The sequence below is a fragment of the Lethenteron reissneri genome, chromosome 40, assembly GCF_015708825.2.
Source record: "Lethenteron reissneri isolate LAM-NWPU_2019-01 chromosome 40, ASM1570882v1, whole genome shotgun sequence".
In the NCBI taxonomy this organism is placed as follows: Eukaryota; Metazoa; Chordata; class Hyperoartia; order Petromyzontiformes; family Petromyzontidae; genus Lethenteron; species Lethenteron reissneri.
The window spans coordinates 6,957,161-6,984,506 of record NC_083818.1 but is presented as its reverse complement, the minus strand read 5'-3'; the positions used below and the strand labels follow the sequence as shown (position 1 = coordinate 6,984,506).

Sequence of the window (27,346 nt, the reverse complement as noted above, 5' to 3'; positions counted from 1 at the left end):
TGTGGCCAGTCCCACCTGTGGTAGTGCGCCTTGGTGTCTAAATCTTTTGTAGTCATTTTTGTGTTACTTTAGTATAAATACATGTTAATATTGATTCATATGTTTTTTTCTGACTTTATGTGAACGAAAACACACAAATTCGCCCGTTTTCTCATTGAAAATAGGTACATTTCAAAATATCATTGTCCTGGTCACAAAAACAAAGTTTGTGGGGAATAATAGCCATTTTCTGTACTTATGAGGCATAAGCAATTAGGAAATAACACTTACTACCCAGGAGGAATAAGTAAATAAATATAATCTTTGCTTCTTTTGGTAATGGCACGTAGAAAAATAATAATAATAATTTAAAAAGTGAATAAAAATAAATTAAAATAATAATAAAAACACTCATGTAGACTGTAGCCTGGTTCTTAATCGGAGTGAGTGTACTGGCAGTCTATAATGTAGACTGTAGCCTGGTTATTAAGCTGGTGAGTGTACTGGCAGTCTAAAATGTAGACTGTAGCAATGGTTAAGCTGGGTGAGTGTACTGGCAGTCTATAATGTAGACTGTAGCCTGGTTCTTAAGCTGGTGAGTGTACTGGCAGTCTATAATGTATACTTATTGGTTCTTTCGGTAATAAAAATATAAAAATAGAGTCTACATTAGTGTTTTTTAGTTTATGATTATTTTTATTCACTTTATTTTTTATTATAATTTTTCAATCTACGTGACTTTACCGAAAGAACCAAATAATATGAATTCCTGCAGTCACGAAAGTTTTAAGTAAAGAAATAAACATTTGTTACACAGTGTAAGATGCGGCAATAGTCCCCCCCTCACCCCTGCCTACAATGCCATAGGCAACAGGAATTCCACTGAGTTGCACAATAAATGGTAAGCGTTCTTTACATAGCTCACGCGGAAGTAATCATCGTTGCTTTTCGGCAAAGGTGGGGAACCTTCCTGAGAAGCAAATAGTAAAAGTAATATAATTATTTAAAGCTGACATTTACAGGGGACTGAATGTCCTGACAGAAAAACAGTGTTGTTTCCAGGACAAAAATATGCCTCTCTGGTACCCGATTAGTGCAGCTAAGATGCTTGCAGTGACCGATAATTGTCATTTTGCGTGCTGTTTTGCAACGTTAGGCTTCACGCGAAGTGAAGTCTCGGGCCGTGTAGAGTGGAGTCGCGGGCCTTGTAAAATTAAGTCTGCTTGAAGTTTGAAAGAGCTTGTGTTTGTTCTCCCTTCAGGCGCTCTCGTTCGCTGCACGGACCCTGCCCTGCCACACGCTTTGGCCCCAAGGCGTGCATGATGAAAAACCCCACTGCCATTATGTGAGTGTCCTGGACAGCTCCAAACACACACACACACATACAAGACAAACAAGACAAAGATCTCCCATATCGCCTTAACAGAACATTAGGGCAAATGCTGTTAGCGAGCACCTATGAGGGCTGGCACGGCACACAAGGGGGTGGGTGACCGGCACCACTCCCATACGCCTTGATTTTCCTGGTGTGGTGATGTTTACACACCACACCAGGTACTCATTTGAGGCTGAGTCGACCTAGGGGAGTCCTCGGACCGGTTAAAAAATTCACCACTGTTTTTGGTAGTGAGCGGGAATCGAACTCGGGTGCTGGGTTCGTAGTGCAGTGCGTTAACCGCTACACTCTCGCTCCCCACAAACATACAAAGACACACACCATTCTCCTATGCCACAACTAGAGCACACTGCATGGGATGGGTTTGTTACAAATGAATATAGGTCAGTCTGTTATGCATTATGACAGAAACCCACGATGCCCAACACTTTTCTTGTTTGTTTTTGTTTTTGCCTGATTTTCAGCCATAAGTCACGATAACTCTCATAAAGATGTTCCGATACGAATTCACTTGTAGTGTAAAGCTGTTTTGCCATTAGGGACCTACCTGACAGAAAACCAGCCAAATGTATCAAAAGGTTTTCCCAAAAGTAGCAGACACATCCAAGAGAAAAAAAGACTGTTTGCAAATATACAATCGCATTTTGCCCTGACAGCTACCGGTTGGCTTCCAGAATGCCAGTTAAATACTTTTTTGTACAAACGCATGTTAGGAAGCTTTATATAAAACATGCATGTGCATGATTTTTCTGAACTTACTTTAATTTTGTGGTAATTAAATGGGAACCGTACACGGCGTTTTATGCTTCTAATGGGTCTTCGCTGTAGTATTGCCTGATACATTATTGATAGAGCAGGGAACATTTAAATTAGTAAATGATAACTGAAAAACTCCTGACGTTTTCTCACGTTTATAAGATCAGCCTTCCTCCTCATTCTCCACTCATTCCTGTCCTGGGTCATCTCCACATCCACTCAGCAGTCCTTAATATCCTGGTTCACTACTTTGAATCGCCTCTCCCTCTGGGCCTGTCTTGTCGGTCTCCACCCTGGTACTTCGATGTCCGTCACCTTCCTTCTGTTGTTGTGGTTTCCATCTCTTCTCATCAAGTGTCCTAGCCATCCGAGTCAACTTTTCTTGCGTCAGGTGAAGCCAATGGGCACCACGAATGCTGCTCGGGCAATAAATCCCCGCTGTTGTGTTACTACGTGAGTTGCCTCCTGGTGGAATCGTACCTGATTGGGATCATTTGCATATGACTTTGTGGTTGTGAACATTATTGGGCTGTGAGAAAAGCCTCTTATTGCGATATGAAATGCTCCATTTCACTCTGTAGTGCGGGCTAATATCCCGTGACCGTTTGTTGAAGTGCGCCGTGAGTGGGCAGGGCTGCGATACAACACAATACAATGTTGATTTATGTAACGTCTAAATGCGACTGCATCTCGAGATGCTGCACAGAAATGGTGTCCATATTTTTTTCATAGTGAGCGGGAGAGAGAGAGAGGCAGTCATACGCAGAGGTCAACGGGAAGTCCTTGAGCCTGGGTTTGAACTGCGGTAGGGAGTTGACAGCACAGGAGGCTGGGGGAACAGGCGTTACAAACCATGGTGGGTGGGGGGGGGCAATGGAGGAGAATGCGCGACCTATGAATGTTGTGTCGTGCAAGTGTTTTGCTTTGACACAACATGGCTTTTGACAGTTTTGTCAATAAGCAACAGAACAATTTTTTAAAATGTATTTTCATAGAATGTACAGTTCTTTGTCAATCTGCTGCTCGATGTGAAGGCCTCCCACATGCAGCGTTGGTCATGGTGGCTTTGTGACTCAACTTGGTTCAGATGTCACTTGCCGCTGATGTTAACTTGGTCTGCTGAGTAGTCGACTGTGATCAAAAAAATAAATTCATTGATTCGGCACTAATCCTGACACACGGAATTAGATGCGTGTTTCATGACCTCAGAATCAATAGTGGTAATAGACGTGATGCCTCCTTATCTCCCATAGTATTCAAAGGGCTCAAAGACCAAGCATCGAGGATTCCTGCAGTTGAATGTTATAACTCCAGAAGCTTATAGAACAAGAATAAGGTTTCTATAGGATTACTAAGGATTTATGGTGTTAATGTGCATGGCCTTATTTCCTTAGCTTCCCTACTCATCTTCTTGGTTCTTTCGGTAAAGCCTTCTCGACAGACCTGTTCTCCACCTGAAGACGCTGCTTGCGTTGTGGCCGAAATGTCGTGAGAATTATTTTATTATGTTTTATTTTTATTAGTTTCCTTCTACGTGACTTTACCGAAAGAACCAAGACGATGAATACCTGCAGTCACGAAAGCTTTAAATCGAAATTTCCCTACTCATATTGACTCTGTTTTAGCTCTGATGAAAAAAAGGTCGGTGTGAGCCAATTTGATTCTTTCAAGTAAATCCGCAGAATGCTCTTCCACACACAAACATTAGGCAATGCTTCTCTTTCGTTGTCTCGGCTTCGACGGCTGTGTAAAAAAGACAAAGATCCCCCGTATAGCCTTAACAGACTGTTGGGGCAAGTGCTGTTCACGAGCACCTATGAAGGCCGGCACGGCATGCGAGGGGGTGGGTGGCCAACACCACGCCCGGCCGCCTTTGTCTCCTCAGTGACGACGTTTACACACCGCACCAGGTACTCTTTTGAGTCTGAGTCGACCTAGGAGAGGCCCAGGACCGGTTTAGATAATCGTCACTGGTGTTGGTCATGAGCGGGAATCGAACCCAGGTTGCCAGGTTCGTAGCGCAGCGCGTTAATCGCACACACATACACACCACCATTCTAGGGACACACACACCACCATTCTAGGGAATGGTGGTGTGTGTAACTCCCATTCGTCGATGCTGTCGACTCCATGCCCAGTGTTCAAGTCCAGGCTCAAGATCTTCTTCTTTTCCTCTGCCTATGACTGACTGCCTCTTTCTCTGTACAAAATCAAAAATGTCCACTATTTCCACACGGTGTCTTGACATGTGTTGTCGCATGTGGAGGCTATATAATACTCTTTGTTTTTTTCGGTAAAGTCACGTAGGTAAAAAAATAAAATAAATGAAAACAACTAAATTAAATCACGACGTTTCGGGCGCAACACAAGCGTCCTTCTTCAGGTGGGGACAACGTAGCGAAAGCACAACCGCTTAAGTGTGTCTGTATATAAATCTATATTGTATCGGAAACTTAGATATGTACTCGAGTGTGGTGCTAGCCTTATGCTGGCAGTGCTAATCAGATAAAGTGTGAGCTGGTGATTACAACGCCACCTTAAGTAAGGTGACGTTTGCGTCCATGTAACTTCACAAATAAATGTTTGCTTAAGCCCATGGAGGCCACGGTTTGCATGATGTAAGAGTTGCTTTAGGTTAACCTGTCATAGATAATTGTAAGAGTGTGACAGAACACTGTGGTCGTGGCAGCACCTCCTGTGTAAAGTGACATCACAGCTATCCAAAGCACTGGGTTATTTTGATGATGCCAGAGAGCAGTGGGACAGCAGCGCTGTGTAATAATGCAGCGTGTGGTGTCGAATTGACTGACATTGACAGGAGGGTCTGCTGGGTGCAATGTGTTGGGCAGAAGTTGGTGTGAGTAGCTTGTGATGTTTACAAATAGATCGGAGTTTGTAAACATTCATAAGGATGTTGAAGGGCAGATGTCCTGAATCGGCTGCATACCTGCCACAACACCGATAGAACAGACGCGTACGTGTAGCAGGGTCAGTTTCTCTCCCTTCACTTTACTTTCAAATGTTATACAAAAACAACCTTAAACCACCCTTGACAGCTCGCACAGTTTGTACAGTGGACAGTTCACGATTTAAATGAACAAATTTGCTTTTGTGTGCAGTCCTCGAGAGTATTATATTACATTATAACTTCTAAACTTGTAAATCCTAAATACCGCAAATGACTTCTTTCAATTATCAATTAAGCGAAAGCTCAATTCGGGACCCTGCGAGATTTCATTCTGGTAAACATGCCACACACTGTTGCAAGGGAGACATGGTGAGGTGTCGCCACTCTAAGAGTTCTGCGTTCAATTTGAAACTGCAACAATGTGGGGTGGTACCATCTATTTCTGCGCTCACCCCACAAACTCCCAAACATGTTTGTGCCGAATTTTAACGATTTTGTTGCCAAACACCGCTTTACCCAGTGGTATCGCTTCAGCACTGGGAGATGCCTGTTAGCCATTAGGGATCTGATGATTCATGTGACTCTGTGAATGGTCTCGATTCCGCGATTTGATTCGAGGATCTGTTATTTTCTGTTGTGTGAATTTGACCCTCTCGTTTGCGTGCGTCTCATTTGTGTTGTCCGTCTTATTGGTACTTGGTGTATTGTCTGCATGTACGTATGTATGTTGAACTTCTTTCGTACGGTACTTAGCCAACCGTGCTAATTGGAGGTGCAGGGGAAGGACAAACTAACATACAAAAAGCAGTTTTAAAGAAATAAGTTATCTCTTTAAATAAATTCGTTCTCTCTTTTCGACATTTCTTTTTGCCCCATCAGTAGTTCGATGCATGCATCATAATAAGCCTCAAGAATCAATACAAACAAAAAGGAATGGGAGAGAATAAAAAAAACAGTCCAAATGGAACAAAAGACAATATAAATGATGGAATACAATCGCAACCCTGAATCGTTACTTCATCAAATAGTAGGCTGCAAGGCGGTGGGGGAAGGGAGGGACTACAGATGATCACTTTTAACAAACCTAACTGTCATACAGTTGATGTAATGAGACATACTTTGCATGCGTGTAGGATAGCAACTTATTTACTCTTAAGGAAGTGGCCTTAGTGTCAACTCATCAACAATAAAAACGGTTGAAAGATTCACAGCCTATGACCTAATCGCCCACCCTGAATGCTCCCACTCTCATCGGTTCTCAGATGCTTGAGCGGCGTTAAGCCTCCTTTTCATTACTCTGATCGGAGACTGTTTGGGGATGCCATGTGTTGTAGGTTTGGGTTGTGAAATGGTCAGGAGATGCCAGTGTAGCTATTGAGCCCTAAATTAATCTGTGCAGAACTTTTGAGTGCTACGTCCTTGTATGCCTGGTAGGGTTTCTCCGGGAGATTTTGAGGGCCACTGTGTGAATAAAAATAGATAGTAATGCCAATTGTTTATTCAAGAAAAAGCCTCACTGAGTCTCAAATGTAGATTAAAAACGAATTACTTCAGAACTGTTGTCCTTCCCCCGCATCTCCGATTAGCATGGTTAGCTACGTATGGTGTGAAATAAGTTCAACATACATACATTCTTCATCAGATGGGTACTGCAATTTGGTGTTTGGCTTAGTATGAGAGTGAACCGGTGAACGCAGAGAAAACTCACAACCAGTGGGGCTTTGAAATAATCGACCTGGCCACCCATGCTACATTTTGCAGCTTACTTTGAGGAAGCCAGAGAGAAACGTGGAGAAAACGCTCAACACATACCCAGGAGATGACACTCAAAACTCTGCACAGCTGGATTAAAACATCTATTGCTTCTGTTTTACATTTCCTGGCCCACGCTTACAACATCCATCAATCCCAGGCAGTCCCCATCTAAGTACTAACCAGGCTCAAACCTGCTTTAGCTCCCGAGATTGACATGAGGTCAGGCACGCGTTCAGGGTGACTTGTTTGGAGGTAAGATGCGGCTTGTTTGTAGGTAAGATGTGGCCAGGCAGTTGTGTTTGAATGGGGCCTGTTGAGTGTAATGAGTCAAGCTCCCAGAGGTGGTCGTAATTTAAGTTCTGTATGTAGGGCTATTCCTCCTGACCCATAGAGTGACCATGGAAATGATGGACCGATATTCGAGGGAGGGGAAGTAAACTGCTGTGATTGATTCCTTACTGACCAAGAGTTGGTCTGGCTGTAGTTCACTGTGAGTTCCTAGTGTTTAAACAGGTGGAAACCCATGCGTAGAATTATGTGCGTGTGCGATAATCATGCATTTTCGTATGCAAACGATAAACTGTCGCGTTTAGTGTCGCGGAGCAAACAAAACTGAAACCAAGACCGAGCAAACCGACAATGTCTGGAACCCGAGTTGTGATGCCGAGTCTTGGGGGTTGACAATCGATATTGGGGGAATCGTGATGGTGAATCATTTTGTGCACCCGTTCCGTTTGTTCCAGTGTCAGCTGTAACAGTGGAGAGACGCTGTACGTGGGGATGTGGGTTAAAAAAAATAGATCTGAGTCATCTGAGCCAGGGTTTTGAACGGGTGAGTTTTACATATTACTCATCTGCCTCGCGTCCTTTCCCCTCGGCTACAGCTCCGCCGCACAGTCAAACTAGGTCACCGGTTAGCACGGTTGGCAACATACATACATACATAGAAACCTCATATCCTATACCCTCGGATACAGCTCCTCCACACCGTGAAACTAAGCCTCTTCGTGTCCTATCCACTCGGCCTAAATATTTGATGTTTTGGAAGAATTTGAAATCCTCACCTTATTTTAATCTAATGTATGAGTCACCAGTCCACACGTCCTGTGACAGCATTAGCTCACTGTTTTGATGATGTCATAGCGCACTACGCTATGGAACTTGGTGACCTGCGTTCAATACCCATCCACAGCTAAATGGTAGCAAGTGATAGCTTCACAGGACCTGGGCTCACCACTTAACCATCCCGCACTGATCCGCGTGGTGAAGTATGGTCAAATGACCACCACGACTGACATGGCATGGGGAAGCCTTCATCCAGTTGCGAGTTTTTAAAGGGCTGTAAATTAACGACTAAATGATCAATTATTGCATGTGGCTTTGTGTGTAGCAACTCATAAGTCCATGTCCAGGTCTGAAAGCCAGACCACAGCCTCAGGGGAGGCTGAATGGATGATGTCTCCAACACCACCACGACTGACATGGCATGGGGAATGGATGATGTCTCCAATGCCGCCGCCGAATTTAGCCGAGGTTCACAACTGATTCACAATGTGGTTCACAGTCTGACCGTGATTTCCAGCCGCATACCACTGGGCTTCCTCTTATTTCTCCACTTGAATAGGAAATTTGGCCGGCCACATCTGGCAGTAATCACCAGCACCATCAGCCATGTTCGGTCCGCTGCTGGTCAAAGGCCTCTGCCATCTCTCACAAATCCTGTGGTATGGTAAACCACCTCGCGCCTGCACGTAAACTGATTTCATCACTCCTTCTCCTGAGGGGGACATCCTCACATTTCTTGAATGCCCCTCCGCTATTATCCTTGACCCGAGTTCGGCGACCTGCGACTCCACACCGCATGCGGCGGCTCTTTGGCTTCCCCCTTGCGGCTCTTTTGCTGCCCCCCCTTTGCGGACAGACGTTTTTTTCTTTAACAAACGTACATCTTCAACATAATTTAGCGTGAAGATAATTGATTAAATATGGCAATGAATGGGCCACTGTGGAATGTCCCGGTGACCACAAAATGTGCAAAAATTTAATAAATGCAGTTTATTCATCACCAATTTCGTTTACGTCAGAATTTGCCATTTGCTGTATACCTACTGCTGTGTTTGTGTACAAGTCGCTCTGTGTGTGATGCGGCTCTAGAACTATTTTGGTCAAAGACAACAACAAATGGCTTTTGGTTTGAAAGATTGCCGATCCCTGTCTTTGGCCATGTGACATGATTGTAATGATCATATTCAAAGAGGTAAATTCGCGAGATATATGTTGATCTGACGGCACCATTGTAACGGATTCGGATTTAAGAGCTTACAGTTTTTGGGGGTTTTTTTTGCTTGGGAATTTAGCACGATTTGCTCACGTGGGTTTTTCCCTCTTTGTGCCCTGTGTTAGCCAATGTATTTGCTCAGTAGCTTTAGCAGAAGGCGGGGTATTGACTTTTTGGGGGGTGTTTGGACATTTTACACTGTTTATTGTGGCTTGAAGTAGTCGGAATAATTTGCATAAATGAAGTTATTTTGAGTTTAATTCACGATGTAACACGATTTTTGTTCCTGGGTAGTCAGTGTTGTTTCCTAATTGCTTATGCCTCAAACGTACAGAAAATGTCTATTATTCCCCACACACTTTGCTTTTGTGACCAGGACTTTATGTGAAGGAAGGACACAAATGCACACCACGTTTTCTCATTGAAAATAGGTACATTTAAAAATATCACTGTCATTGAAAATAGGTCACAGGAGCAAAGTTTGTGGGGAATAATAGCCATTTTCTGTACTTTTGAGGCATAAGCAATTAGGAAACAACACTTACTACCCAGAAATTTTTTTTGTTACACAGTGATATATTAAGAGTAGTTTAAAGCCCTTTGTCAATGCACTGCTGGATGAAGGCCCTCCCACATGCTCACTGTAGGTCATGTGATTTGTTTGTCATTATGTTACCACACACTGATTAGAGCGTGCTGATGAAGGAGGTTGACTGTATAAGCTTCATGCTCTGACTGCTGAGCCACCGAGCCTCCTCTAAATACGTGGTCTCAATACACGACCTGACTTAATTACAGGTCTGTGTCTCCTGACCTCACACAAATGTGGGTCAGTTCTTGGTCAGTCGCCCTAAGGTGGTGCTAGAAACTCCACATTCCTATGTGGCGCCACGGTGGCGAACTGTTGACTACTTTTCTTACCTCCGATTAGCACGGGCGGCTATGTACGGTCTGAAAGATATGCAGCATACATACACAAGTATACGGGAGGTCGTGGGTTTGATCTCGGCTCTTGACACCTGTATATTTGGAGTTTGCATGTTCTCCCCGTGGGTTGCGTGGATTTTTCTCTGGGTTCTCCGGTTTTTTCCTTCGCGTTTGGCGAGTTTTATGTGAACTGGTCTTGGGCTCCCCACTTCGGGGAAAAAACGCGTCCTGACCAGCTTGGTGAAGTGTGGTCGAATAACGTCCACGGCCAACATGGCATGGGGAGATCTTCAGCCGGAGTTGGATTGACTCCGAACAGTTTGGCCATATTCACGACACTGGTCATGAGTATGGGCAGTCCTCAGGACCAGTTTATGTATCACTTACTACTGATCTTAGCCGTGGCTGGCAACTAAACTGGTTCTTGGAGCAGTATTACTAACCGCTATGACGTTTTAAAAGATCTTGAGACAACAAAAAGCGGTATACAGCACAGTGCCTGCATTCACTATTCTGGATAACACCCCTCTCCCCGCCCTCTGCTGCTATCAGTGTTGGGAGGGCACGCTGACATGTGTGTGTAGTAGCAGTAGGTGGTGCGATGGTTACTGCATTGTGCACTAAACCCAGCGACCCGAGTTCAATTCCCGGCCATAGCTACCGTCAGCGAAAAGTGATATATGGGCCCTATCTTGGACTCTCCATGGATAGAAGGTGAAGAGTGTACACCTTAGCACACTGAGAGGCAAAGGTAGCCTGGCGTGAAGCTGGCCACACCATCCCTCGTGTGCCACGCCAGCCTTAATTGGTGCTTTTTAACACCACTTTCCCCAAGAGTCTTTTAAAGGCTATATACAAAGAGGTAGGGGAGGACGGTTGTCTTTGCATTTGAGTGTGTATTGTTAAACCGTGCCATTATGTTTATTTTAATTAGATTACCGAAAGACAGTACAATTCCAGATCAGCTGATCTGCTCTCAGCCACTCACATTGGGACTTTGCACCCAGTCATGCAAATGAAAAGTGGGTTGTTACCAAAGGTGGCCAGCCAGTTGCGACCTGGTGTCCGATTGGCTGCCTGTGTGCTATAAGCAATGTGGTTTCGCAAGCAGAGTCAACAGAGTTGGACTGGCATGAGACTGGCTGCAGGGCTGATATGAGTTTTGTAGGGCTGGCGTGATAGTGATTAGAGATGCAGACTTGGTGTGAGTGCAGTCCTTGCTCAGTCAGTTATGTAATTTTTTGGTGCGGTTAATATGTTTTACTGTATGATGCTGTCAGTTTGAAGATTTTTTGTTTGTTAAATAGTTCAACCTAAAACATCACCCATGTTGTGCTTGGGTTACGACCGGCAAATGTAGCCCTCGGCATGAATATCTTAAGAGAATTTTGAATTTGGAGGCAACGCACAAGCCAGCGCAATAGTTTCTGTAAATTGACGGCTGTGTAGTTGTCGCGGTGAAGTTCAATTGACGGAACCTTGTGGTGGCCTTTGGTTCACTGTGCCAGAAAAAGTATAAGGTATGTTGATGAGGAAGCGGAGCAGCGTGGGTGTCCGTGTGGGTGGGACGTGAGCCGGCGTTACGATCACCTGGAGCCGGCAATCTTCATGAGTGCCTTCACCTCGCCGTCGTGAGATGCCGCCCACATCACTTCGCTGAGGAAGCACCGACTCACACCTGGAAGCTCTTTGGAACTCTCTCGCCTTGGTTCTTCGGACGCTGCAGTAGTTTTTCTAGAGCCACCGTCATGAAGGTGACCGTCTCCTGCCGGGCAGCCATGGACAGCATGATCGCGCAGTGGAGAAGGTATCCAGCCCCTGACACACACACACACCTCATTGTATGTGTGTGTGTGTGTGGGGAGCGGTAGTGCAATGGTGAGCGCGCTGCGCTACACTGCGCTACGAATCCGGCGAGCTGAATTCGATTCCTGCTTATGCCCAATATTGGTGACAAATATCTGAACTGATCCTGGGCCTCCCCCAGGTTGACTCAGCCTGAAATGAGTACCTGATGTGGTGTGTAAAGACATCGCCATTGAGGAGACAAAGGTGATCAGGTGTGGTGCTGGCCACCCACCCCTTCGTCTATTGTGCCAGTCTTCATAGGTGCTCTCTAACAGCACATGCCCCAACAGTCTGTGAAGGGTATAGTGGGGGATCTTTGTTTTTGAATATGCTGTAGGAAGTGTAGTGGTAGGCGCACTGGGCAGCTAACCTGGTAACCCCAATTCGATTTCTGCTCATGGCCAATATTGGTGACGAATATCTGAACTGGTCCTGGGCCTCCCCTCGGTTGACTCGGCCTTAAATGATTCCCTCCAGCAGTGTGTAACGATAGCACTAATGAGACGAAGGTGGCCGGGCGTGGTGCTGGCCGCTCATCCCCTCGTGGCGCCGTCTTGGCCTTAATTGGTGTCTCGCTCACAGCACTTGCCCCAACAGTCTGTTAAGGCTATATGGGGGGATCTTTGTCTTTGTGAGTATCAGTTATGGGCAGCGGTGGTAGGGTTGTGATAAGTGTATTGCACTGTGAACCGAGGCGAGGTGATCTTGATTCCGAACCATGGCTAACAACAGTGGTGTATATTAAAGCTGGTCCTTGGCCTCCCGTAGGTTGACTCAGCCTTAAATGAGTACCTGGTGCAATGTGTGAATCGTCGTCACTGAAAAATCAATGCGGCCGGGCATGGTGCCAGCTCCACCACCCCCCTAGTACTCCCGGCTAGATTTAATAGTTTCTCGCTTTCGAAACGTAACAAGAGTACAATAAAAGTAATTTGGATTAGATCACGTAAATATAAATGTGTTGTTAACCCACCACCACCCAACACAGACAAATTAGTAAGGTTTGTCACGTAAACAAAACATTCCAATTCGTGAGTACTTCAGCACACCGGTGTGGTGGAGAGTAAACCCGTAACATTTACAATTTGAGTACGACGTTCAGGTGGTAATTTTCAACCAGCTTCTTAGGGTGATTGTGCAGGAATTGTGAGAAAAATCCTCCAGTTTCCGATCTTAATTAGAGCGAGCATTTGACACAATGGGAGCCAAAGTGGTGGTGAAGGGTTGAGGCGCTCCCAAACCTTCGAGCGATGTGCAATGGCACGGTGGACCCGCGGAGGATTGGAGGAAGACTTGTATGATACATTGATACATTCTACCCACGAGCAAATGTGTGCGTGTGTGATTTTATGGACCTATTCCAACTTGTGGTCTCATCATAATTATTGAATAGTGGAGGATGCTTTGTATGGGCAATCTGTAGGCTGACGTTTCAGGAATTTTGCCTTCAGATTAGAGAGGAGCAAGAAGGACCAAATTTCCCAAAACTTCATCCTTTTCTATATTTATTTTCTGTTATTAGAGAAACGTGAATGAAAGGGTGGCGGCTGATGTGGCTTGGGGTTGTGCCTGTGTACCTCTGGCAAACGGCAGTGCCTTAATTGTTCATCATACAAAACCCACGACGACTCCCCGCCCCCTCCCCCCTGTGTTCGTTCATATCTCCCGTCATAAATAGATAATGAATACTCGTGAATAGATAATGGTCACTGTCAGGTGGACTTCGAGGAAAAGACGCCGCATTAACGTATTCACCGCATTACCGAGTCACATTTCTTTTGTGCGCATCACGCTTGCTTACCCCGGGAGGCCTCGTGGAGTCTCAAGGCTCTCTTTTTTTCAGGAGGGTCCTACCGCATCTTGACGGTCACGAGCGATGTTGCCACTGGAGCGTGCAATCCCAACGGAGTAATTTGTAGCTATTTTTTTTCAGCGTTCCGATGTTTTGGCCAATATCAGTTGCATTGTATATTTATTGTAGCTGTGGGAGGAAACCAAGGAGCCTGGAGGCAACCCATGCAGAACAGGGGGAGAACTTGCAAACTCCACACAGAAAAGGTTCCCGAGTTGGGAATCAAACCTAAGTCCTTCTTGCTGTCAGGCACAGGTGTTACCCAAGAAGTGCCACCCTGACACGTAATATATAGCCATTGTGTGTGAGTGATGTACGTGATCATGATGTTCTAGAATGATTAGAAAGTTAAACTTTGGTACAAATATAGGCGAGTATATTTTATAGTCAGAAATTTGGGCTTGCAAAAATGATGGCCCAGATATTTATTGATTGGTCTAACCCATAGTGTCCTATTTTGAATCTTGACACAACATATTTAAATGAATTGTATGAGGCGTTGACTTTTTTGCCTGTTCTGTTAACTGGCATTCATCTACAGGTGAAACGGACAAAATGTGGAAAATGAACAGAGGTTTTCGTCTTTTTTGAAAGCAGGTTAAAGCCCAATTTGTTTTAGAAAGGGACACAGATTAATTATGTTACTTATGGCCGGATTATTGTTTTTTCTTGTTGTTGTACTTACTCAGTAGTTTATGGATGTTTTTAATGTGAGTTGAAATAGCGCATGTGGGCACGAGCGAGTTAGCGCACAGTTACCATCTGCCCACGTGGGAATGTGTGGCGTGCATTTAAACCTTTTGGCCATGCCCTTTAAAACCTCTGCTGATCAACAACAAAAACAAATGATAAGTGGTGACGCAACATTTCACAAGGAAGACCCAGTTTAGGGCATATTAAGTACAGATATCCCTTGATTTACGAAAGGGATGCGTTCTTCAAAAAAACACTGAAAACAAACATTTGATAAATAAGAATGACTTCATTTAATACAACAAAATTTGGAATGTGTTACAGTTATTCGAACAATATTCCTAACCTAAAAATTTCCACATATTACTTTTCACGAAAAAAAACCCAATTGAATAATAATTTATTTAAAACAGATATAATTGACCTTTTCAGGGAGGTCACCGAAAGATGTGCACGTTGGAATGAGTTGAAAGGTGATGTGGAGGCGTTCCTGCTGCACTGTAGGGATACCTTGATCCTGTCACGGATGGATGATGACTCAGCCTCCCAGGTGCTTCTCGTTTGATCTCGTGGCGCGTGGCCGTAGTGAAATTTACATAATTTGTCAATTGCATGGACACAAAATTTAGTGAACTGAAATGTTCGTAAATCGAGGAATACCTGTATGTAATGATGCATCGATTCCAATTGATTCTTACGCTGCCGATACACGCATCAAATTGTGCTTGTGATCACGGATGATTTCCGATTCTTGCAAACGATACGGAAATGATACGTTGTATTGAGGCTTCCAGGACCTCCGATTAGCATGTTTGGCTGCGTACGGTGCGAGATAAGTTCCAACACACATACATACAACGGCCAATTTTCCTCATCTTCACCATAACAAGTGGCGTTTACCGCTAAGTGATGGTGATGTCACCATGGCTTTAGCGCCACTTACAGGCCACGCCTGTCGCTCGCATGTAGGCAAGCCGCGCGCTTGTTCACAAACACCTACGTGACTTTACCGGAAGAACTAAGAGTATGAATCCTTGCAGTCACGAAAGCTTCAAATCTAACATGCACCTCTATACCATCGCACGGTGCACGCAGACCCGTAACAACAATTCAATCAAACAATCTACACAGTGCCATATTAGAGCTTGTAAAAAGACACGGTACCGAATGTCCCAATAAGATCACTTAGAGCAATGTTGCTACGTAACTGCTTCATCTTAAAAAAAAAAAGTGCCAAGAAAAGTTTTGGCTTCTTGTATAGAGCCAAGTTGTTCTCCGTGGCGGAGCGGAAGTGGTGGTGGTTAGCTTACTGCGCTATGAACCCGCTGACCTGAGTTTGATCCCCAGCCACAACTAACATCAGTGGCGAGTGATATCTGAACCGGTCCTGCCCCCCCCACCCCTCGTACAAAAAACCACGCTAACCAGGATGGTGAAATAAGGTAAAACAAAGGTTTTGACATATCCTGGGGGAGGTATTCATCCAGCAGTAGCTTGACACAGTGCTGAAATTGTACTCTTGTGGGTTGGTGAAGGGGGTGAAACCCACGAACGGTTCAGATAACACTCGCCACTGATGATAGCCGAGAACAGGGATTGAACGCTGCTCATTTCAGAGTGCAGTTGCTTGATCCGCTGCGACACCGCTTCACCCCGTGTGATGTTATAGCACGCAGTGTCGTTACGGCCGCGTTGTGTGAACGTCAGAGCGTTCGAGCGGACATTGAGAACGCTGCCTCCCCTCGACTTTCTTGCACGCACGCTGTGGTCGTGGCACCATACAGATTCTCGCTGTGGTGGCACCATACAGTGACGCGGCACCGCGTCAACCCCGTGTCAACCCCGTGTCATGCTAGCACGCGGCGTTGTTACGGCCTGAGTTGTGTAAACGTGGGAGCGTACGAGCAAACACTGAGAACGCTGCCCTCCCCTCGACTCTCTTGCACGCACGCTGTGATCGTGGCACCACACAGATGCACGGGTGAGGCATCCGTACAGCCTCAACACTGAATCAGAATGCACCCCAGCACGTGGAGGGGAATGTGGAAGCTTCTAACTGCCTTTCAACTGGGAGCTGAGAGGTTAATTAGCAGCTTGTTAACGCTTTCTATCAATGGCTGAAAGCTTTCGCTCTCTGTATTCATCTGTCCGTAACGGGGTGTTTCAATAACTCTCTTTTGTTTATGAAATGTAGGCAGAGGCAAAGGCTAAAACCTGCATTACGAATTAAACTTTAGTATAAAGTTGTGTTATTATGTACTTACCCAATGGAAACACTGGTCAAAAAAGGAGTGCACAAAGCTTGGCAAGACGGTTGCCCAAATATTTGGCAAGAAAAATGGCTAAAATAATTTATCTTGCCCGCCAAGGCGATGATTTTACACGTTTTAGCTTTTGCCTCCCGTGTGACGTCATCTCATGTGCTATCACGTGCTTCGTGATGTCATCTTGTGAGGGTTTTTGACCTTTCGTTATTACCCCTAATTACATACCACCGAGGACTATTGGATATTGGAAAAACAGAATGCATATTTAATCATTATATTTCTCCTTTTTTTAATAATTGACAAGAATATTTAAAATGCTACCTTGCCATGCATTTTTTTTATTTTGACCAATAAAAAGCGGCACCCATTGTTTTTTCGAAAGACTGCAGCTGCCTTTAAGAATGCATTATCCCCGAATGGTGACATTTCAACATCTCGCTGAGTGGTGGGATAGGCGGGGGGGGGGGAAATTATTTTAAGCCTACTTGCGATGCGATATGAATATTGGGAACTTTGATTGTTTTTTGCCTATCGAATTAAAATGATGAGCTCTTTGCAGGAGATCACCAGTTGTCAGGAATTTACACCATTGGCTCAAGGCCATCTGTGCTTATAGTATGGGCCCATGTTTGTTTCAACAGAGGCATTTTCACGTTTGGCTTTCAACCCAAATTTGTGCACCAACATATCACTGCCAATGTTGTTTCACTGCATGCCAGAAATAGCAGAAATTCAGACGGAGGCCACGCGATGTGTCACAATGAGCAGGGTTCACACAGCAAGCAATTGCTCTCGACGTATGACATTACAATTACTAAGTTTTTTTAATATAGCGTCCTCAAGGTGTCGTGCGGAAGCAGTGGTCATGTTCATCTTCTAGAGATGAACCAGTCATAGGCAGAGGGTTAGAGGTGCTTCACTTTGCTCTGCACACTTAAGAGTAATGTGTTTGTGTCGTCGCAAGTTTGGAAATGGTTTTAATTAAACGTGGCACCAAATAAAGAGAGGGTCCTTGCCAATGAAATCTGGCAGTTCACCAGCATTGATTCCATCAAGCCTGACTACTGATGATGAGACACTGTGTGCCAAAACCAGTCCAGAGGTTTCCACTGAACCATTGCTGCTGAAATTATGCACTCCCAGAAGGCTGATGTTTTGTTATAAAAAAAAAAGTAGACAGAGACACGGGCTTAAACAAACCTGCGTCGCAGTCACCCGAGTGTCCAGTTCCTGATTAAGCATGCAGGTGGGGCTTCAGGACGAGCTTCTTGGGTGGACGATGCTACAAAACAACGTTGTTGTTGCCTTACAGTAAACCGGAGGTTATTTTAAGACATTTATAATTACAGAGTAGGCACGTAATTTTCTTCCCCATGACAATTTGATGAATTAGTCACGATTTGGGGTTGCGATTCGGTTTAAGAATAGATTTTTTCATTCTTGTTTTTAGCGTCTAGTTTATGTCTCTTGTATATTGTGCCTGCCTTTGCTCTGTCCACACATTAGCTTAAATGTAACATTACCATATCACTTACATACACATTTTATATATGCCTCACGCGTGATTTTACGCATGTATCACAAGCATATGATTCAGTTCTAGATTGTAATCGAATCAATACTTCGCTGCTCGAAATGAGTGACAAACGGTTACTCACCAGTGACTCACGGCCTACTCGTACCCGTACCCGGCCGCACCAGGGTCGCAAACGGGTACCCGTACCCGGCCGGGTACGGGTAGCTGGGTATCAGGTAGGGTACGGGTATCAGGTACCCGGTTGCAACCTCTGCCAGCTCAGGCGCTCTCACCTCCGGGCCACCTCCCACGTAATTCTGTAATTAAAACAAATCCCGATCAGCTGACCGGTGTCACTTTTTTTTTGCCGAGCAATGGGTTCTTCAATCTATCTGTGCGGAACTTTTGAGTGCTATCCCCCCCCTCCCCTCGCATGGTGACATATTTTATTTTCGCGAATGGAAATACGTGTCCGAACATATCACGTCATGGGCTCGCACACTTTAATATTTGATCAAATAATTAATCATTGCGTTGCTCAAAGTATTCACAATTTATGTACACTTTTCTCCTGTAGGGCTACTGTGGGTTGGAATGGAGATTTAAAATATATATATAACAGGAAGAATTTATTAACCTGTTGAAAATTTAATTTTAGTTGGAATGATAGCTTAGCTGCCATGGTGCATTAACAGTGTTTTGAAAATGTAACGCTTTGGGAATTTCGAAGCCAATATTATGATGTATAATTGTTTTTTGGGTAGGACCATGTAAACTCAATAAAACATTTTTTTCCATAAAACGTTACATCAAAAGAAAATTACAGTGACAAGTTTACTCGGTGTACCCACAGATAAAATAAATTACTACAGTTCAATAATTAGCCAAGTTTTTAACCTACGAAGAGTTGAACAACAACAGAAATATTCCTTTTATATTGTTAACGAAATATTTGTATCATGTATCACAACATAAAGTAAATATATTTTTTATGTTTTGCTACATAAAGCACGTGACCTGTTTGTAGATGTGGTTTCCTGCTGTAATATTAATGTGAATACTCAGTAGCACACTCGTGTGTGTGTACCAGTGCAATGGGGAGTGATGGCGCAGTGGTTAGCGCACTGCGCTAAGAACCCGGTGACCCAAGTTCGATTTCTGTTCATGGCCATTATCAGTGATGCATATTTTAACTGGTTATGGGCCTCCCCTAGGTCGAATCAGCCTTAAATTGGTACATAGCACCGGGGAGACAAAGGTGGCCGGGCATGGCATTCACCCTTCTCTGCCATGCCAGCCTTCATAAGTGCCCGCTAACAGCACTTACCCCAACAGTCTGTTAAAGTCTGTATGGAGAATCAGTACGATGGCAGTTACATTGTGATCCCAGTAACCTGGCCGTGAGGGTTTGCTTCCTTTCTGTGCATGCCACTTCTTTATTTCTATTTTTAAAAAATGTTCCGCCGGCGGTGACCAGGTGGCTCAGAGGTCGGAACGCTGAGCTGTCACCACTGAGATCCTGGGTACAAATTCAGACAGTCGCCTGTGATTCAAGTGTCGTAGTCAGCTGATGCGCCACGGTGATGAGATGTTATCTCTCTCGCCTGGTACACAGGAGGTCGTGGGTTCGATCTCGATCCTGACGCCTATATTTTGAATTTATCTGTTTCTCTCCCCATGGTCGCGTGGATTTTTCTTCTTTTCCTCCGGTTTTTCCCTCCGCATTTAGAAACGTGCTTTTGGAGTATTTGGCTGGTTATATAAATTTCCACGGGATAAGCCACTTCATTGAGCTATCGTTTGTGGCCAGGTCACTTCTGAAAAATAAGCTAATAGCTTAGTGGGCCTTACCTGGTTAATAACTTCATCGTTTCGTTTTAGTTTATGGCTTCTCTAACTTGGGGTGATGCACAATTATACGAGAGATCTGAAGAGCTTCTTTCACCTCCTGACATGACACCGATAGCACAATTGGGATAACGTTGGGAAAAACGATGTCATTTTCGATTAAATAACCTTCAACGACTATATTTTTATTGTGCCCGTCGGCAACTGGCAGGCAGCTGCCGGGGTAGTTTTAAAATGTAATGTTTTTTTGGTTTATGTCTCCAACTTTTGAGCAAGCCTTTGATCAATTTAGCCAGTTTTGAGCAGGGTAGGTCTATAATAGCAGCGCAACTTCACACTAAAGTTCAATGGATAATGTTTACGAGTGTTATCGTGACCCCCCCCCTCCCTCCTCGTTACAGATGGACAGGGCTAATACGTGAATGCGTTTAACCTTAGTTGTAAAGCAAGCATTCAATGTCATGACGGACGTTGCTATGCATTCACGCCGACCCGGTGTGCAGGCACATCCAGGACCCAGCGAGCCAGCGTCTGACGTGGAGCAAGCCGCCACTCAGCGTGCTGGTGATCAAGAAGATTGGCGACGCCAAGCTGTTGGACTTCTTCCGTGAGCTCTGTGGCTTCCTCATGGAGGTACCTACCTCGAAGATTCATCATCATCGTCGTCGTCATGTTCATATCAGTTTAACACGGAGGCTTTCGCGATCAATACTAGATCGCGTAAATATAAACTTGCCGTTAAACCTGCCACCACCCGACACAGCCAATTAATAAGGGTTTTCACGTAAACAAAACATGCCAATTCGTTACTAGTTCAGCACGCCGGTGTGTTGGAGATAAAAAAATAACCTCAATCCTGTTCATATCGTTGGCATCACTCCTTGATGCCACTCTCAATCATTGTGGACCAATCGCAAACAGTAAAGCTGATCTCCTATTTGAAGTGAGAAGCCACAAAGGGAGGATTTTATTACCGTTATTTACCTCTGCTCTTTACTTCTTCTGTCCGAGCGAGCGATAAAGTGCGTACGATAGCATGCATTTTAAAACACGGCTGGGTCGCTTCCTCTTATCCGCGCTACGGCTCGTATGTATGTATGTACCGTATGTTGAACTTCTTTCGCACCGTACTTAGCCAATCATGCTACTCGGAGGTGCGGAGGAAATACAACTAACTAACCACAAAAAGCATTTCTATCTAAATTAGTTTTCAATTTAAAAGGCTGTTTCAGTTAAAAAATAGGATGAATTTTCTAACACTTCCCGGCCACGAGACCTTATCCACTCAATTGCTGATATAAAGGGTGACTATCCTGCACCATTAGGTGGTCATAGGGCTGCAGAGCTATGTGATGGACAGCATAGGGCAGTGCAAAAAAATCCATTCTTGTGTTGTCCTATGTTCCAATATCTATGCTTCAACCCACAATGACCAGTGTGAAATATGGTGAAATAACCTCCATGGCCCACACGGTGCGAGGAGGCCCTCATTCAGCAGTAGATTGCGCAAAAAGACTGTAGGTGCGCATGCATGTTGATGGGATTGGCCAAACGTCGCGATGCAGGACCTTTCCAAAAAAGTGTCCTGAGACTCATTGAGGCTTAAATATTGACTTAAAACTTTCGTGACTGCAGGAATTCATATTCTTTGGTTCTTTCGGTAAAGTTACGTAGAAAGAAAAAAGAAAGTGAATAAAAATGTAAAATAATAAACAACAAAAAACCACCATTGGAACCTCCTTTGCCAGTAGCAAAATATGATAATTGTTTTTTTACCCTTTTATCTGACACCTTTTTTTACAAAGAGTCATATTTGCATTGACCACAATACCTGCGGTCGGAACGCAAAAAAAAAACTTTGTGTTTTTTTGTATGCATTGTGTTTTTTGTTTGTGTTCCGACCGCAGGTATTGTGGTCAATGCAAACATGACTCCTTGTAAAAAGGTGTCAGTTTTGTTGCCAGATAAAAGGGTAAACAAACAATGAACATCAAAAAACCACCGATGTAGACTGGAGCGTGGTTCTTAATCGGAGTGAGTGTACTGGCAGTGGGTCATAACTTGATTTGTGGGTATGTGGAGGAGTGAGGTGCAAATGATTGCCTGCCGGCCCTTTGATTGGTGTAGACCCACTGCGTTGGCATTGCTTTCTCCTACATTAACATTAGCTGCCCCGCCCATGCTGCTGACACACTTGGGCTACGCCCATCTCTAAACCTTTGGCAACAGTTTTCCTTTAGAGGCTAACCCCCTTTTTCCTCGTGACGACCGCTTGTGTTGCGATAAAAACGTCATGGTTTTTGTTTTCATTAATTTTTTTATTATATTTAAATTACTGAAAAACCAAGAATAAGTCAACATTACAGACTGCCAGTATGCTCACTCAGTTTAATGACCATTGCTATAGTCTACATCATAGACTGCCAATATGCTCACCAGCTTAAAAGCCAGGCTACAGTCTACATTATAAACTGCCAGTACACTCACCGAGGTTAAGAACCAGGCTACAGTCTACAATATAAACGGCCAGTACACTCACCCAGCTTAACCATTGCTACAGTCTACATTATAGACTGCCAGTACACTCACCAAACTTAATAACCAGGCTACAGTCTACATTATAGACTGCCAGTACACTCACCCAGCTTAACCATTGCTACAGTCTACATTATAGACTGCCAGTAGACTCCGATTAAGAACCAGGCTACAGTCTACATTAGTGGTTATTTGTTGTTTATTCTTTTTATTCACTTTAAAAAATATATATGTTTCTATCTACGTGACTTTACCGAAAGAACCAAATAATCATTGAGGCTTTCTTGGGAAAATAATTGGCATTATCATTATTGCTACGCTTTGCCATCTGCGCGTTCCGCGGTTGTCTGCGTCGACAGCTGTCCACATTATTTCGCCCGGGAGATGCTCGGGGACCGCCTAGGTCAAGTAGACGTGCAATCTCTCATGTGCTTAATTAGAGAGACTTAACCTCTTAGGGGCAGCTTTGTCTTAGGAAAATATTTAAATGGCTTGCAGGGAGGTGCTTTTGAAATTATTTCTGCACCGGCAGGTTCTCTCGTAGCTAAGGGCAACGATAATAACGTCGTCCTCCGAAGAGCAGGAGTGATGAGGATGACTTTGTGTGCAAGGAGCCGGATTGGATTGTGGCATCGCAGCACAATGAGATATGGTGACAGCTTTGGGGAAGGCCGTCATTCAGCAATGGATAGATAATGACCACTACAGATGATTATGATTTGTACAAGGAAGCCACGCTGAGCCTCAAGACTCTTTTTTTTGCAGGAGGGTCCTGCATTGTGATGTTTGGCCAATTTTATTCATGAGAGTTTGGTTTCACGTGGGAGGAAAACGGAGTAGTGTACCTGGAGAAAACCCACACATACTGTGTGATAACCAAGTGAGAGTCAAGTATTTATCAAGGGAGGCCTGGGTTTACAAACGTTAAAAGAGAGCAGATACAGTAAAAAAAACACAGCAGGTACAGTAAAAAGACCACAGTACAACATTTGCAAAATTTAAAAATATTAAATGCTAAAAAATGACATTGAAAGTAAACGTGATGTCTGAATCGGTATCAGAATATTTATTTATACTGGACGAATCCGATGAGCTATAAAGCTCTTTGTCACGGATGTCCAGTAGGGGCGGGTTAGAACGTTACAGCAACAAACAATACACAACAACACGATAGGAGTGCAAAGTATAGGAAAGGTAAACCAATCACTTGAAAATATATCCGAACAAAACGTAGCTATTTTTTTATCTTACCAGGTAAAGCCCACTCAGCAAGTAACTTATTTATCAGAAGCGATCTGGCCACATATTATAGCTCAAAGAAGTAGCTTATTGCGTGGACATTTATAGCAGCAAAATAATTTAAATGAGAGCGAGAGTTTGGAGTGTTACCGTACAAGGGGGTGGCAATCGTAGTTCCACGCACAGGGGAAGTTTAAGATGGCTCATACGATGGTCACCGACACGCTCCAACTAGGATGTGCCTGGCACAGGATGGTGTTCGATGGTAACCAGTCAGAGTGCCGTGACCACCCATGACAACCAGGTTGAGTGTAAGCACTTAAAATTTCGTGTTGATTGCTGCCCAGCAATCTTCCAGCCACCTTGCGGCCCAGGCCTGCAACACCTGGTGTATTTGTTGGCCGTTGCCTATCCAAGTACTAACCAGGCTCAACTCTGCTTATTTTCCAATATCCTGTGAGATCGGGCACGTTCAGAGTGATTTATGTCATCGGCAAAACATCAAGCGCGGCTAACCTCAACGTACATGTGTCTCGCCATGAAACTTTATGATTTTTGACAGTTTCCGCGTATGTATCCCATTCGTGCTATCAACATTTAATGAGACAAAAAAATCCTAGAATCTCTCTAAGAAGAGTAAATGCTTTTGTGCTAGACAATGGCCCACGGAAGCAGACACTACAGAGCTACCACTGAGATCCCTTCAGAAGCCCCCTCTGGACCCATTGTGTTTGATAGACAGGTAAAGTTGCAGATCCTCTGAAGTCACTGTCCACTGACTGTGTGTTCCCTTCACGCAGGAGAAACACATGATTGTTTACATTGAGAAGAAAGTGCTGGAGGACCCTCTGTTGGAGGGGTTGGAGAGCTTCGTCCCAATTCGGAGGAAGCTGTGCACATTCCGAGAAGGTGACACCTGCCGCACAGGCGTACACCGTTACACACACTCGCACAACAGCCTCATTCAGTTTAACACGAAGTAGTAGGGATTTCGCAACCAATATTATCCATAATCGAGTTTTTTTTTGTTTGGGGTTAGATCGTGTAAATAGGAATGTGTCGTTAAACCGGCCACCACCCGGCAATCGTAAGGTTTGTTACATAAACAAAATGTGTCAATTAGTTACTCGTTCACAACATTTACAATTAGAGTACAACATTTTGCCATAGTGCCATTCGTCGCTAAGGGACGGTGATGTCACCACAGCGACTGTGCTCAGCTGAATCGTGGGGTCGAAGCCTCTAAAACTCTTCCAAACTGTCTTACACAGTAACCAGACGAGAAGTTACGAATGCCTACTGTGTGGCTAGGGCAACCGAATCTTGCGAAATCTGGCAGTGGGCGTCTTCAAGTCTCCGCTTGCTTCAGTCGAACAACCGTAGGGTCCAAATCGTCACGCTGTGTGTTGAGCAAGCAGCATTTGTTCATTATTGATTAGCACCTCAGGGCAGGAAAATATGCACGAGGTGTTAAAGCAAGTTTGTTGAGCAGTTATGTAATAAGAAGGGTATGGATAATGTTTCATGAGCCAGCGTGAGACAACACTTTTCTTACTTGGTTCGCTTCAAGCCACAACAAACACTGCAACATTTCTCACGCCCGTAAATCATTTATTGTTCTTGATTTAGAATAATAATTTTACTCCCGTACTTCGCTAGCGCTCAACGGTATGTGCGTGTGTGTGTGCCTTACCCACAATCCCACCCACCACTGCGTAGGCTACGACGACATCTCAGACCGCATCGACTTGATCATCTGTCTGGGCGGGGATGGTACCCTCCTCTACGCCTCGTCCCTGTTTCAGGTAAAGCACGCAGCACATCTGCTCACTCACTGCAGCCTACTTGCCTTCACCAACCTGCACTGACCAGCGTGGTGAAGTCTAGTCACGTAACGTCCACGACTCACATGGTGGTTTGGGGAGGCTCTTATCCGGCAGTGGATTGTATGTACTGTATGTATGTTGAACTATCTTCACATGATACGTAGCCAACTGTGATAACTGGAGGTGCGGGGGAAGGACAACAAACTAAACACAAAAGGCAGTTCTTAAGAAACAAGTTTTCGATCTAGATTTAAAAGTGCATAGCTCCAGTGGCTTCCTAATATCGGAAGAAAGAGCGTTCCAGATGGCCGTAGAAGCGCATCTGAAAGCGCATGATGCAGTGACCATCTTTGTTTGCTGGCTAGCCAAAAGCCGCTGCGAGGATAACCAGAGTTCGCGTGATGGTTTAAGCTCGTCGACGAAATCAGAAAGGTATTGCGGTTTATTTGTTGCAAGCACTTTGTGTTTTATGAGTGTGACCTAATTTTTTCATTCGGCAACCGAAAGCCAATGCAGTTGTATCATGTACATGTACTCCCTGCGACTATCCAAGTGTATCCCGCCTCACTTTCATATCCTGCCTTACCCCGCACCGGCTGTGAGTGCGGGCGAACGTCGAGTCAACGGATCCTCTGCTTTTGCCCACAGGAGAGCGTTCCACCCGTCATGGCCTTCCACCTCGGCTCGCTGGGCTTCCTGACACCCTTCAAGTTCGAGACGTTCAGACCCAGCGTCAGCCAGGTCATCGAAGGTACGGCCGACACGCGCGCACATATGCGCGCCCCCCTACCAGGAATCTTACACGCGTGCGCTTCTAAACTAAACTACATTTTTTACCAGCTAAGGTCGACTGAGCTGTGTGGCTCTTTTTCAGAAGCGACCTGGCCACAAATGATAGCTCAACGAAGTGGCTTATCACGTGGAAATTTATATGAGCAACCAAATACTCTAAAGCATGTTTCTAAATGTGGAGAGAATAACGGGAGAACCCGGAAAGAAAATCCACACGACGATGGGGAGAGAGACGTGAAAACTCCAAATATGCAGCAGGCGTAAGGCTTGGGATTGAATGCACGACCTCCTGCATATTCCAGGCGAAGTAGTTAACATCTCGCCACCGTTGCAAAAAGCGCGTACCACGAGCTGACCAATCGCAGGGCTCACGTGACCGCTGCCTGTCACTTGCGCTGGCGTGCAGGGAACGCCGCCTTGGTGCTGCGCTCGCGCCTGCGCGTGCGTGTGATGAAGGATCGGCCAGCGAGCGCAAGGGACGCCCGTGACGGCGGGGTCACGGCGGTGCCGCGCGAGGGTAACGGGCCTCTCACCGGGAAGCATCTGGACACCGACTCAGGCAAGACCCTCGTTCAGCTCCAGGTGAGGCCAACTACTAACAGCCGCATGTTGAACTTATTTCGTGCCGTACGTAGCCAACCGTGCCAATCGGAGCTGTGGGGCAGGGACAACAAACTAAACACAAAAAGCAGTTCTAAAGAATCGAGTTTTCGATATTGATTTAAAAGTGCACAGCTCCAGTGGCTTCCTAATATCTGAAGGAAGAGCGTTCCCGACGGCTGCAAATGTGCATCTTAAAGCGTGCAATGCAGTCACCGTCATTGTTTGATGGCTAGCCAAAAGCCGCTGCTGTTGCTGCTGTGGAATTTAAAATACATCGGTGATTCAGCTCTCGAGCTCTTCTATAACATTAGAATTTACATCAATCGCG

The 27,346-nt window shown here is 44.8% G+C and overlaps 1 protein-coding gene across 3 annotated transcripts in view; it reads left to right on the top strand.

Moving 5' to 3' along the window:
- NADK (NAD kinase) overlaps positions 1–27,346 on the top strand; it is a 57,134-nt gene that overhangs the window by 16,013 nt on the left and 13,775 nt on the right. For 2 of the 3 annotated variants that reach the window (XM_061567898.1, XM_061567900.1), the window contains 6 exons: positions 1,241–1,324; positions 20,527–20,656; positions 24,598–24,706; positions 25,517–25,602; positions 26,272–26,374; positions 26,822–26,997. In XM_061567898.1, coding sequence (XP_061423882.1) covers positions 1,241–1,324; positions 20,527–20,656; positions 24,598–24,706; positions 25,517–25,602; positions 26,272–26,374; positions 26,822–26,997 — 688 coding nt within the window. Of the gene's footprint in view, positions 1–1,240; positions 1,325–11,131; positions 11,807–20,526; positions 20,657–24,597; positions 24,707–25,516; positions 25,603–26,271; positions 26,375–26,821; positions 26,998–27,346 lie in introns of those variants that run through there. The other variant, XM_061567899.1, reaches the window with a different exon arrangement.